This window comes from Mesocricetus auratus, unplaced genomic scaffold (assembly GCF_017639785.1).
Source record: "Mesocricetus auratus isolate SY011 unplaced genomic scaffold, BCM_Maur_2.0 Super-Scaffold_100003, whole genome shotgun sequence".
NCBI lineage: Eukaryota > Metazoa > Chordata > Mammalia > Rodentia > Cricetidae > Mesocricetus > Mesocricetus auratus.
In genome coordinates this window covers 116,733,664-116,749,076 of record NW_024429188.1, presented here as the reverse complement: position 1 = coordinate 116,749,076, position 15,413 = coordinate 116,733,664, and the positions used below count along the sequence as shown (strand labels likewise).

At 34.4% G+C, this 15,413-nt stretch overlaps 1 protein-coding gene across 7 annotated transcripts in view; it reads left to right on the top strand.

Moving 5' to 3' along the window:
* The window catches only part of Gabra3 (gamma-aminobutyric acid type A receptor subunit alpha3), a 172,789-nt gene that overhangs the window by 143,769 nt on the left and 13,607 nt on the right, over nt 1-15,413 (top strand). For all 7 annotated transcript variants that reach the window (XM_040744730.1, XM_040744731.1, XM_040744734.1 and 4 more), the window contains 3 exons: nt 2,137-2,280; nt 6,861-7,013; nt 12,500-12,711. In XM_040744730.1, coding sequence (XP_040600664.1) covers nt 2,137-2,280; nt 6,861-7,013; nt 12,500-12,711 — 509 coding nt within the window. The remainder of the gene's footprint in view (nt 1-2,136; nt 2,281-6,860; nt 7,014-12,499; nt 12,712-15,413) is intronic.

The following is a 15,413-nucleotide window of genomic DNA, read 5'->3' as shown; positions in this document are numbered from 1 at the left end:
TTAAGACCTAAATTGTAAAACGTAGGCTAAAATTCAGCAAGTTTTGTATTTCATCACACGCACTAAGTATTGCTACAGGGAAATTTTAGGCATCAAAATATTCAATATATTATCAATATATGAAGTATCTACTGAAGCTGATGAGATGGCTCAGTGGTCAAAGGTATTTGCCTTCAAACCTGACAACCTGAGTTTGAACCCCAGGACTCTGGAAGGAGAAAACTGACTCCTGGCCAAAGAAGTATCCTCTGATCTCTACATGCACACTATGGGATGTATGGGCATTTGTGCATGCATGCATGCACTCTCACATGCATGCATGTGCACATACACAAATGTAAAAAAGTATCTACTAATTGTAGGACTAATTGAATGTCAGTGTGAAGTATTGTTATAAATATGTTTAAGAAATGATTGAGTAATTTGTGCAGGCAATTTATGTGGAAAAGTTAAATCTCTTGTACAATTTTCTTTTTAAAAAATTTGTGTGTGCACATGCCTGTGTGTGGAAGACACAGATTGACACTGGGTGTCTTCTTCAGCCATTCTCCACCTCTCATTTGAGACAATCTCCTAGTGAATGTGGATCTTACCAGTTTGGCTAGATGAACTAGCCATCCAGCTTGAGCTCCAGGCAGGCACGCTTTTATCTCTACTTTAGTAACACTGGAACTATAAGAATGTACCTAGATTTTTATATGGTAGATGGGGGATACGAACTTGGACCCTCATGCTTACGTGGTAAGTGCTTTACCAACTGAGCCAATCCCTATCTCCTCTTATAAAATTTTTTAAACATATATGACAATACAGATATAAAAATATCACAGAATTATGCATAGTTGGTCAAGGTACCAATGAGAATTTTGATGTCCATGAGTTCTTTGCATGTTATTCATTATAATTAAATCATAGAATGATTTACTTATTTGAAAACAAGTCCTAAATAAAATGTATACAAATAATAATCAACATACACATGTAAGTATTAATGCCAGATTTGCTTATGATTAGTATATTCAGTATTGTGAAATTTTGCAGAGGTTTCATTGTTTTGCTAGATGATTCACTGGAAATTATTTGCTTTGTGGTAAACTATTGAACTAGAGCATATTAAAGATATAGTAGCTGCCATCATGAGGTGGAGACACTTTCCCTCTCTGACTTTAACAACAAACAGCTTAAAAGTTGGAGGGAAGTGCTTTCCAATTGAGCCAATCCCCAATTCCCTCTTATAAAAAATTTTTATGCACATACGACAATACAGTTATAAAACTATCATAGAATTATACACAGTTGGTCAAGGTATGGTGATTAGTTTCCCTTTCTGAGTCTAGGTACCCCAGTTAGGGTAAGGTACTCATGCTACGAAATTCAGTGTAAAAATTCCCTAGGAAGGAATCAACTTATTCATTTATGATACTGACAAAACTATGTATCTCTATGCCAGCTCACGAACCTTTGTTAATCAGTAAAAAAAAATACTATATTTGACATTTAATTTCCAATCAAAGGGAAAACACTGATAGCCTGATATAAAAGAAAATGTGAGATTTCTGGTTTACATATTAAAGTGATAATAAAGAAAATTATTATCATTAATTATTGCTATTTTAATTTGGATTTTTATTTTTAACTTACAATATCATTAGTCTGAATTTTTATCCTAATCTCATATGCTCATCTCATCATTCATTAAAGAAAATTTTATTGCATTCCTGGAAGTTTATTTTTATTACCAGCCTGATTTACTCAGGTATATCTCCTGCTCTTGTCTCCTTTGAGTTTGACATTTGGGAATGAGGTGATATTTTAGTTCTTCTTTCACATTTCCGTACATTTTTCCTCCAAGAAAAGGAAAGGTGTCAGTATAGGACATTGTCAGTCACTAAATGCACAAAACACGTAGTTTCGTGTATGTTATACATGCTATAATAAGTATTTACTTAGCAGTTATTGGAGGAGTGCATGGATGAATAGAAGGGGGATTTACATGAAAGACAAACATGTATTTAGAAAGCTTTTTTAATGGAAGCAGTATTAAAATGAGTATTATTAAATCATCTACATGTTTAACACAATTGGAAATAATTTTCCTTTCCCTTAAACTTCTTCTTCCAACCAATCCTGCCATAGATGCCTATACCAAAGCTGAAGTGATTTACTCTTGGACTCTTGGGAAGAACAAATCTGTGGAAGTAGCACAGGATGGCTCTCGCCTGAATCAATATGACTTGCTTGGCCATGTTGTTGGGACAGAGATAATCCGGTCTAGTACAGGTATTGACTTATATATTAAAATTCTGTGTTGTGTGTATAATATGCCAGCATTGTATTTATAACTTATTTAACCTTTAAAAATTTTTGAATACTATTACAGAGATGAAATTGCAGGAATTCAATAATTTGTCCCATATTGTTATTCCGTGTCAGAATCAAACTGTGAACCCAAGCAGGAAGTTCTTAAATCCTTCTGAACCCTAGTGCCTCGATGCCTCTTAAGGAGTGTGGCAGAAGTTAAAGGAAGTGTGATACAAATCAGAGATAGCATTGGGATAAGGTCACTGAGCTTAGGTCACAGAGGGTTCATTAGCACTGAGGCAGTAAGTTTCACCCACCTCAGAGAAAACATTTTTTTTCACGAAACCTACAAAATCTTCTCAAATCTCATTTTTGAGTAAACAAATACTTTTTGAGAGACATGCTCTGTAGTTTTCAATTTGTCCATTTGAATACTACCTGATTCTAGGCATACAATAAAATGGAAACTTTCTTGAAATTAAAAAATACCACAAAAGGAATGCAGAGTAATTGGAAAAATGGAATAGATGCTATGTCTCATATGTCACATAAAATACTTTGTGCTATTATAGTGTGGAGGTGTTCAGCATTACTTTTCAAACACTAATCTCTGTGAGTCCACGATTACTGATGAAGTTGGGTACCCAGTCATTATTTCATTATTTGAACATCACTTGACTATGACTTCATGGTGTTATAGCATGCTCATTTTGTCTGTTCTTCATTTCAATACCAGGAGAAAGTATAACATATTAGAAATGCCTTTGCCCAGGAGTGTATTCTGCACCAATTAATTGTGTTCCCAATCCTGGTCCTCTTCTGAAACACCTATTTGGCATCAAATTTGAAAATCAATGTTACTGGTTATCCAAGCAGCTCAAGATAACATTTCATAGTTTAAGCCACTGTTTAAGTTTTATCACATGAAAACTATATGCTCATAATAGGAACAATGAAATGCATGAAAAAGCCATTAGAGAAAATTTGGATACAACCAACCCAATGTATTCATAAGCTCTGTATCTGCAGCTTCAATCAAGTGAAGAATGAAAATCTGTTTTAATTGTAGGATAAAATGTGTACATGCTTTTGTCATTCTCTATACAATGTAGTATAAGAATTATTTGTTTTGTATGTGATATTTTAGTTTTAAAGAATAGTATACTTGAAGATAGATGTTATAAACATATTGTGCAATTTTATGCAAGAGACTAGAAAATTTGGGGATTTCTGTGTTAAAAGGGGCTCCTGAAACCAGTCCACAAAAATTACAGACTTACAGTTTAACTCTTTAATTTCACTACCTGGAAAAATCCAGTAAGAAACTGGAGAGATGCCTCAGTAGTTAAGAGTATTGGCTGCTCTTACAAAGGACTTGATTTCTACGAACATATAGACGGTAGCTTATAACCCTGTAACTCCAGTTGCAGGTGATCTGACACTGGTAGATAAGCAGGCAGAAACAAACACAGAAATAAAAATAAAAAATAGAAAATTTTTCTTAAAAGATTTAATTAATTGACTTGTGCATACCACTATATAGAATTCCCTTTGCACATTGAAATGTATCTGTATTAAAGAATCCATTCCATTTATTCTTTTGTAAATTTTATCTACTTAGAACATTATAATTTTTATAAAGTTTTCATTCATTAGATGTACAGTAGCCAAGCAAAATGCACATACAATTCGGTACCAATATACTAACAATGGTAATAAAGACACTAATATTTGATTTCTTTAAACAAAACTAAAATATTAAAATTCTGTCTTTCAAGGCCAGAGAATTCTTGATAACTATTTGTGTTTTTCTGTGGAAAATGTAGCATATCATTTGTAATGGCACTGTACAGGGATCATAGCTTACTTAACCAATTATCTATCATTATGCCTTGGTTTAATTCTATAAACAATATTTGTGTAGACCCTCCTTTTCCAGACAACATTTTACTACAGTGTAATTATCTGTCTATGATCCAGACAGAACATTGAAAATAACACATGTTGGCAAACTGCTGCTTTGAAAGTTTAACCAATTCCTTTTCCCACTGTCCCTGTATGAGCATGCTAGTTTTCCTTTTTCCTTAGCAATACTGGTATTATGAATTAAATTACCCCCCACAAAGATATGTCAAAATATTAACTGTATCACAGAAGAATGCTACCTTATTTGGGAATAGTGTCATTATAAATGTAGTCACTGACGATGAAGTCGTATTGCACTAATATAATATAACTGGTATTCTTCTGAAAAGGGGAACTTGGACAGAGTGAAGAATGAGCATGAAAGACTATATGAACACAAAGGCTGTGATCAGGTGGATGTTTCCATAAGAAAATAACAAGTTGAGATTAGTAAGAGGCAAGGAAAGACTCTCTTACAGGTTTTAAACAGAGCCAGGCCCTACTTATAACTTCATCTCAAACCTCTGAGTGATAGAATTGTCTTGTTTTAACATATCCAATATCTGGAACTTTTTGTGGCAACCTCACCAAATTATTGCAGCCAGAAACTCTTGTTTTATTTTTCTTAGCAATGAAGGAATAAACACATGCATGGTGATGAAATTGATGATGAATAATTGTTGAGTTTTTAGTGTGTGACAGACATAGCACTATGGACGTGTAGTAACTCATTTTAACCTTGAAAAACACTGAGAAGAAAGCAATATTGGTCCAGGTGTCTTGATAAAGAAATCATGGATCAGAATAATTCAGTGCAATAAGCAGTTATGTTTTAGTTCCCTCCATGCTTATAATGTGCTTATACTGTTATATCTTTTTACTTTATGAAAGTGAACATGGATTACTTTGTGCCGAGTATGTGAACACATAGTACACTTCACTCACCCACTACCTTTCTACTCCCCTACAAGATTCAATATGTCTTGATGGCTATGTATAACCATCCCCTATGTTTCATATGCTATCATTCCTTTTGTCTTTATTTCCTTGTCTTACTTCTTTCTAGAAGTTTAAAAGGTATATTTAATTACTTTGATGATGACAATGAGCTCTAATGATGGCACATTGTAATTGCAGAATCTTTGAGCATGTTAGGTTATGAAGGTAAAACTAAGGTTTTTGTATATGGTATTTAAATAATGATATAATCCTGGATTATACAGGTAGGACCAACATAATTACAAAAGTTTACTCATAAAGGTCAGGCAGGCAAGCAAACCAATCAGAGAAAAGACAAGCAGGGTTACCAACCAAGAAAGGCTGGTAGCCTCTTGCCTAGAATCATCAGAAAAAATGCAGTTATCCAATAGTATATATTAGTATCAAGATATTATGTTTTCTCATAAATATACATATTTTATTTTATACATATCACTCAAATGTATTTAATGAAAGCACAGGGTTTTCAAAACCCTATTTGAGATTTCTGACCTCCAGAAGTGTTAGAGCATAAATTTGTTAAAGGACTGATAAGAAACAAACATATCTCTCTGTTCATAATTAAGATTTTAAAAACTGGTTTTAGAAATTGAAGCAGAGAAAGAAACACACACAGAGTAAATACTAAGTGTGTTTTTTTGGGGTTGCATTTCTTCTTCACTGGTCACCATCCATTTTAATTTAATCATTGCTCTGTAGAAAGAGCCTGTAAAGGCTTTGGGGGAGGGAGTGTTCTGGCTTGCTTTCTTTGGCCAGAGAAAGCAAATATCTCAGTAGCTCATTGTGCCTGTGCTGTGCTCCTTTATTTGCTGATTTTTGACCTGTTGTCTGTCTTAGGGGTTCATACTTGTTTTGTATCATTTACGCTCTGCGTTTGTCATGTACTTTGGTCAATTTATAATTTTTTCTCTTTTGTTTGTTTTCTTTATTCTGTTTCTGAATCAAATTATTTAATGAGAATAAATGTACATTTTCCAGCTAGTTTTAGCTATCATTCTGTATATACGTATGTGTGTATGCATATTTGTAATAATTCTAGGGAAATAGGCAAGCAGCAATTAACCACGGTTACTGGTAGCAAAGTAAAATAAGGTGCTCATTATCACTGATCCTTCTTTCCAGCCCTCATGTGATCTTTTGGTTCTAAACAAATATTGTATGTACAATACCAAAGCATGGTGTTAAAAAGAATAAACTGTGAATACAATCTATGTGGTCTTAATTTTGGAGCACCACTAGTTAATAACTGGGTTCCTGTACAAGTTGTTCTATCCCTTGCTTGAGTTTCTTGACCAAGGGAGTCCACACTTCATAGAACCATTGTGAAATTAATTATTTTAATAAAATGTTACATGAGTGTATAGTAAATACTTTCTTTATAAAAATATCATTATTTCTTATTAAATAAAAACACGATTTGAATAATTGTCATATTTACTTTGAGTAAGTTGTTATGGCATCTTGTTAGTGTATCATCTTTCACACCATCATGCGACTGCATAATTTTGATTATTAAGGAACTGAAGAGTTTGGAAAGCATTAGGATGTCTTAACTTGAATATAATATTGAGGATCTCAGGGAACAAAATTGAGGCCCAAGTTGCTTTAGCAATATTTTTATGACTCTATACTGCCTACTTTTATTTTCTGTCCAGGAGAATATGTCGTCATGACAACCCACTTTCATCTGAAGAGAAAAATTGGATACTTTGTCATCCAGACCTACTTGCCATGTATCATGACTGTCATTCTGTCACAAGTGTCTTTCTGGCTTAATAGAGAATCTGTCCCTGCCCGCACAGTCTTTGGTAAGTGTTACTTCATGGAGAATGGGGGAGAAGCACTTGTATGGTTCTAGTAGAGGGAAGAAAATTAGAGGAATGAACTGCTACTACAGAACAGGATAGTGTCCAAGTTCAGTAGTAGTAATGGCGTTGCCAGATGCTGAGATTTCAAGTAACCAAATTCTTAACAAAGGAGCAGGGATACAAATGATGCAGTAGTGCAATTACCCAAATGTTCCCTATCTTATTTTGACTCAGGAAGAAATTGAGTCTTCAGTGAAGACTACACAGCAGAGAATAGAAAAAGTAACAGGTGGAAAACCAACCTGAAAACAGATAAATACATTGGGCTTTATTTTAGGATTTATTTTATTTTATGTCTATAAGTATTTTGCCTCTATGTGTGTGTATGTACGTATGTATGTACGTATGTATGTACGCATGTGTGTGCACTGTGTGCAAGCCTGGTACCTATGAGGTGAGAAGAGGGTATAAGCTCCATATAGAATTGAGCTATCGATGGCTGTGAGCTACCATGTGGGTGATGGGAGCTCAATCCAAGTCCTTTGTAAGAGGAACAGATGCTTTTAACTGCTGAGTCATTTCTCCAACCCCCAGGAATGATTTTCTCTATATATTTGTGACTTGTATCTGTTCCAGCCTTTTGAGAGAATGAATTCACTGCTATTCAGTAAAGGCTGTGTGTACACTTTAGAGGGTTTCTTGAACAGTATGTACAATCAGAGAAATTTATTTCAATATGAGGTTTACTTAGATCTAGGAAGAAGTTTGCATATCATATATTGACCTCTTTTTCCTCAGAGACTTAAAGCATACGAAGCATTTTCTGCCTGTTTTTCCCATAGCAAGTTTTTAGGAGAACAAAAATTTATTCTTTCAGGCTATTGAACCACTGGGCAAACAGAGATTCTGAAGTATACAATTGGATATGCTAGATAATCATACAAAAGGCATTTCTGCCAATATCTTGAAGCTTTGCAGTATTGTTACATCAGTAGTAAATGATGTTTCAGAAAGAAGTAGCACATTAGATCAAGTTCAGGAGGAGATAGCAGCAGCAGCAGAGAGAAAGTACAAAACAATAAGAAAGTTACAACATTATAGAAGTCAAGAGGTAAGTATTTAGTGGCAGGAAATAATCATGTGGGCTGAAGGTCTACTGTGAATTTTTGTAAAACACAGGTAGGAGCTGTTTCTTGGTTAAAGTGGTATACTCAGATATTACTGAAGTAGAGGAAACAGAAGCTTTATGGGTGTGGTTATGAGTGGCCTTTATTAGAGGAAAAACTGTGATTAGAATATATTGTATGAAAAAAGTATTTTCAATAAAAAGTGGCTATTTAGCTGGGTTACTAGTTTTGGTAAAGAAGTATCTGAATTTTAAAATATAAAAGAAGGTGCTGAGCTTCAACCCTGTTAAGGATTATAACTAAAGTTATGGTTATACTGAGTGATAGCCTCCAAAATTTCATCTCCAAGTTTCTGGGATATGAAAATATGACTCCAGATATGATGCAGTTAAGGATTTCCAGCTGGATATATTATTGGGCACTGTAAGATATTTAACTATAGAAGAATAAGTGTTGTGATAAAGGAAGCAGACCAAATTGGAAGATGTTCTGTTGTTGTCTTATAGGAAGAGAGAAAGGCTTACTAGACAAGAAATGCAATTGATGTAGCATTGAAACCTGCAAAGGACAATAGATTATAATTATTACACCATATCCTTCAAAGGGAGTGGGACCCTGGTCAAGATGGACCTTAACTCAGTAGAACTAATTTCAGGCTTATTATGCCTATATCTGTAATTACAGGTTTGTGGTATTTTAAGCCACTAGATATATGATAACTTGTTACATCAACCATAAGAAATTAAGACAAAAAAAACATTCCCACAAATCCAATACCATTCAATGCTTGTGACCTCAATGTAAGAGAACATTAAGAAATTACACATAGGATAGAAAGATAATGTGAAAATACTTTGATTGTGACCTAAGTTATGTATAAAATACAGGTTTCCTTGAGAATTTATTCTTTTTGTAAGTGCCTCATACTAATTCAGAATTCTTATTTATGGTAACTGCATTGATGAGGAAATCTCAAAGTTTAAATGTTAATTTAAAAATCAAAGACAAAGAGCCAAGAATAGCAAATATTGTCTTGAATAAGAACAGACTGGAGAGACATGCCCCATAAGGTGTCAAGATAATTAAAATGCAATAGTCATTAAGGCAGCATTGTATTGGCATAAAGAAAAGAAAATTAAGTAAATTAAAAAATACAGTGAACTTGAAAGTAGTCTCTTGTATATGGAAACTTGATTTATCACAAAGATATCACTGAAGATAATTAATTGAAAATTATTCATGGACTTTAATATAAAACTTAAAATTATGATGTTCTTTGAATAAAACACAAAAATGATACAATATCCATGCATCTTGTAGAATATGTACCTTAGCTTTTTAAGAACTAGTCAAACATTTTCCAAAGTGGTTATATCATTTTACATAAACCCCCTAATCTGGATATTCTTCTCTTACACATATGACCAATTGAAACAAATAATATAATAAAATGCATTAAATAAAAGCACTTCCATAAGAATGTTCATATATTTCATTCACAAAAAATTAGTGACTAGCCATATATTGATACAACTGTATACATTTCTTCAAAGAAATTAAATGTGAAAGATACTTTCATTTTATTGTATATTAATTATACTACAGCTTAAAAATACAGACCTGTGGGATTATAGATGTTGGAGCAATCAAACAGAGATTTTCAAATAACCATAATAAATATTTATAAATAAATGAATGAAATGATGAAAGATCAGAAGAAAGACTGGGTGCAGGAACATGTTGGTTATCATAGAACTTGAAATACAAATTAATATTAATTTATTTAAAAATAGTTAAGCTACCTCCTGAAATGAAAGAAAAGAAGAAAGAAGGAAAGAAAAAAGAAAGAAGGGAGTGAAGGAAGGAAAAAAATAAATACTGATGGCTGTTCACTAAATGAAAGGAAGATTATCCTACAATTAAGGTTGAAATTATTAATAAAAATAATGAGTAAATGAGTTATGGTGACTTTATTAATAATAGTAATGACTTATAAAGAAAATACTGTAGTCTAATGTAATCTATGTATGTTGATATGGAAAATAAAAATATTGTACATATTTTCATTATTAATGAAAAATATCAATTAGCATTAAATTTTCATAAATCAAGGATACATAGTGACTGAGAATTGTCTATGTCTTTGAAAACTGTTAAATGTACAACTACTTTAATAAACTTGACAATGTCATATAAACATATCATATCATATAATCTTCCAGTTCCATCCCTAGGCATTTATGAAGAGAAATGAAAGCATACTTGCATAAATACTTAAAGCAATTTGTTTAAACACTTTTATTATATATTGAAAATTGGAAACATTCAGATGCCCATTAATAAGTGAATAGATGGACAAATTAGGTTACACTAAAACTATAGACTCACTCTGAAATCAAGAAAAGTGTTCTCAAGATGAAATATGAATAAACCCAAACTATGACATTAAGTGAATGTATTCAGACACAAATGTGCACATACTGTATGATAATGACACGACACTGGGTGTGTGGCTGAGAGCAAGGAGAGGGTATTAGGGACATGGAAGAGTCTATGAGAAGGAGTCATGTCAGTTCCCCTCATCATGTAGTTTGGTGGAACAGACACATCTTAACAAGTAAGTGTATTAGAAGTACTAATATGAAATGAGAAGGTCAGTCAGTTCTACCTTAGTCTTGGAAGAAGAGCTTTCTAGAAGAGTCTTAGGCTGAAGTACTCTGTGGGGTATACAGAATGCATGCTTGATTGAGAGCCCTTGCAACTCTGACCAACTAAGAGCTCTCTGTAAAGTGACAGATCTGATTAACTCCCAAAAGCTAAGCTCAAAAACTCTCTATTGATATAAGGCACAGAATATTTATGGTACAGGACAATTGCTGTAGATGTACTCAGGTGGACCATGCATTTGTTCACAGCATGAATGAGGTAGCTTATTTCTCCCAAAAGGCTCTACATCCTTCTCAATTTAATTTTTCTGAGAACTTCATACATAAGTACTGAGTCTTGGTATATTGGGGATGGTGAGGTTTGGGTCTATTATCGTTTTTTGGTTTATAAGTACTACATTGTAGCTGATCCTCACATTGTTTAAGCTGTATTTTTGCTGCTCAGCTCTGATGCTAAGTTTCAGCAAATGTGCACCTTTACTTCCTTTGTTAAAAATTCTTCTATAGTCTAGATTTTCATGTATACAGCAAATGTATAAGCAAGGAATTCAAAGAAGCAAGACAGGATAATTAGCACCAGGGGTGGACACTCAAGAGCCTTTATTGTCTCAATAGCGCTAATAGAGTCAGTGATTCCTCTTTTGCCTTATTCTTTAGCATCTTACCCCATCAGCATTTCATTCTGTGCCCTGCTTGTCCCATGCACAGTCTTCCTCTTCAGTCTTCCAACAATCAGAGAGATATTGTGGCCATTTCTCCTTTAAATCTGATTGCATTCAGGAATATGAAAGACCTGGATTTTCTGATACTCACAGACGGGGAGAAAGAAGGCACAGAGATATTAAAGTGTTTAACAAGCTACAAAATGAGTAAGTGGCAGCCAAAAGAGTTCTAGTTCTACAAAAATTCTCAAGATACAATTGAGAATAGCTTTGATTGTTCAGAAATCTCAATTGAGACCTAGAAATTGATGCATTTGCAGAAACATTCTCCATAGTACTTTGTTGCCTTATCAGAAGAAATCACAAAAAAAGAGTAGAAACCAGACTGAACTCAGTTCTTTGCCTTGAATCATGACCTTAGTTTCAGGCTTGTTGAAATAAAACTACCAAGGTGAGAGAAAGGTGAGCAAAAGGAGAACATGAGGCAAACACTGATCTCCAGTGCTCTGGAGATGAAGACTCTTCTTAGGTCTCTACAGGTCTGTCCTAGAGATGAGGGATTACATTTTCACTTCCTGTTGGGTTACAGAAAGAACATTGAGATCCATCAGTAGGCTGATCATTAGAGGAAGCAGATTTAGCTCAAAAGTAAGTCTTTCTAATTTAGAAGCTCTCTTACAACAAAATGAGCTACCCACTCTTCAGAAGAAATGCTTAGTCAGAGGTTAGGGGGCAACAATAGAGGTACTACACTGAAAGAATCTAATTCTTATGGCAGTTGGAATAAAGTGCTTCCTTGGTTGATCTATCTATCTATCTATTGTCTGTCTGTCTGTCCATCTAAAATTTACTTTAAAACAGGGCATTACTTGAAGCAAAGGGAAAGTACAGTTTATTACAAAAGAGTAAATCAAGATACTCCACAGACAACACAAGTTAATGGACCTTACTGAATAAGGTGAAGCACTTCCTATCAAGTACACTGCCAGGGTCTTCCAGTTATAACTGGCTCTTGACTTTTCTCTCCTTAGGTGTCACCACTGTTCTCACTATGACCACCTTGAGTATCAGTGCCAGAAATTCCTTACCTAAAGTGGCATACGCGACGGCCATGGACTGGTTCATAGCCGTCTGTTATGCCTTTGTATTTTCTGCACTGATTGAATTTGCCACTGTCAACTACTTCACTAAGCGAAGTTGGGCTTGGGAAGGAAAGAAGGTACCAGAAGCCCTGGAGATGAAGGTGAGTTGCAATAAAGGAAGGGCTGGGAAGCACTTCCTGAGAGATCTGTATTGGGACCAGAAGTGAACAGCCTGTAGCTTGCAGGAACTGAGCAGGGCTATGTGCTATTCACTGGGGTCATCAATCCAATTCTCAACTGGAGTGTTTCTTGGCAACCTGGGGATCAATTAGGAACTACAAAAAGGAGGATAATAGCATGTAGAGTTTATGTCTTGTGCTGAGTCAAATATAAATGTTATGCTGCTAGACTCTGGGGACTTTGGTACTTAGAAAGTAACCCAAACGCTTAGAGTCTTATCTACATCTGAAGCACAGCTTCCAGGACCATTTCTCCCCCTCACTCTCTGGAACGTTCACATTCCAGTCAAAATGAAGTGCTCATCATTCTTTCCAAGTCTTTCTCTATTTTTTTTTCTCTACCCGAAGTGTTCTTTTTTTTTTCTTCCTGGTAAATACCTACTTATTCTTCCAAACCCAACTAAAACATTACTATCTCTGTAGATCCTGTTAGGATCCATGGGGACAGATTTGGCTTTCCTATGTATGAGTACTCTGATATTAAAATAATTTAGTTGTATTAAAAGTACTCATTTGTCTCCTTGCAATATTATGAACATCATGCCTATTGGAACCTTATCTTCATCTTAGCACAGTATCTGAATAAGAATGAAAGCTGGAGCCGGGCGTTGGTGGCGCACGCCTTTAATCCCAGCACTCGGGAGGCAGAGGCAGGCGGATCTCTGTGAGTTCGAGGCCAGGCTGGACCGACAGCCTCCAAAACAGAGAAACCCTGTCTCGTAATACCAAAAAAAAAATAATGAAAGCTGAAGAAATGTTGGCTAAGTGGGTAGATAAAGAGATAAGATAAACTCACTGGATCAATAGTAATTAACCATGAATGGGATCAATAGTTTTTAAACACTTCAAGACCAATTTGTATTGCCAAATAATTTTAGATGTGTGATCTTCAAAATAGCACAGGAAGGAACATTTCCAAATTCCTGTTGTGAAGCCACCATTACCCCGATACCAAAACCAAAGATTCACCCCAAAAAGGAGAAAATTATAGACCAACATCTCTGGTGAACATTGATATTTATATGTAGATGGACTTTCTTTGGACTTCCACGTCCCAAATAATGACACCGAACTCTTATTAAGTATGAAAGCTTCATTAGCTTAGGCTTGTTCTCAACTAGCTCTTAAAACTTAAATTAACCTATTTATATTACTCTGTTTTCTACCATGTCACTCATTACCTCTCTTCAATACTACTGATGAATGTTCCACCTCTCAGATTCTTTCCCTGATTTCCTCTCTCTCCCTAGAAGTTCTGCCTATCCTCTCCTGCCTAGCTATTGTCCATTTAACTCTTCATTAAACCAATAAGGTGGTATCTTATACAAGTGAGGCAAAACAGATACATATCTTCACAGTGTACAAAAGATTATCTCACATTTCCCCCTTTCATCTAAATAAAAAGGAAAGGTTTTTAATTCTACCATAGCATATATGGTGACTATTATTAAGTAAGAATTACATTCACAATTTCTAGTCCATTTGTATTGAAAACTTGGAGAAAATACTCTATTATCTATCCTATCTTGGTGAGTCCAAAGTTTTACACTTAACCCACTTTCTATCATAACTTCTATTACCAACTTAAAATTCCTTTTTAGACCATAAAACATTTTCTCAGATAAAGAACTTAAAACTTTTAAGCATCTCAATCTTTACGACTTTACATCTTTTTTATGTGTTTCTTTTCTGAATTTGGTAACAAGAACTCTAAAACTATAACTATCTAGTCTTCAATCCCATTAGAGATTTAAGATACATATAACTTGAGTAAACAGGAAGTACAGAGCAAGCAACTTTCAAAACTACAGAAATGACAGAGACAGCTGGTTGCCTGGACAGTCACCCAAGGTTTCTCTGAAACATTGGGACATCCATCTTCAGCCTACAGGCCCAGAATATCTAATAGACTTTTCCATGAAGCAAGAATTCTGAAGGACTGGCCTACATTGTCTTTGAATTGTTCAGCAGTCAACTTCCTTTGTGTCCTGCTTGTCCAATTTGAATAACATACTGTTATCAGTAAAGGTAAGGGCAGTTTCTTGCCCAGTGGCTAGCTTTGCTACATTTGAAGGAAACTCCATATAGGGGTTATTTGATGACCATTATCTTTCTTGAAGTAGATTGATACTGTCAGGAGACGGTGTGTCTCAGTGTTATGAAAACCCTTACATTATTAAAATATTTTAAATGCCATATTCTGCAGGTCTCTAAAGTGTTTGAATAGCACCTATCTATATAAAATACATAAGGATGAATACAGTTTATTTCTGTCTACATCTAAACCCTTACTACAAGTTTGATTGTTTCTTAATTATCCTAAACAGTTTCTAATAGAAGCTTTCAAGGACTAGATCTTTATATTATAATTTTAATGAATTGCACAATTACAATACTTACAGTCTGCCATAACAAAAATAACCTTAAATTTCTGTCAATATACAAAATCCATACCAATATAAAATATTTAAGACTAGTAGTTGCTTTTTATTTTAAAAGTAGATTCAATAATCTACCCTTTTATCCTATTACTCTTATATCTCTTCCCCTTTTTTCACTAGATAGGACAGAACGGGTGGAGGAAAGAAAAAGAAAGAAAGGAAGAAATTCCTTCTAACTTCCTT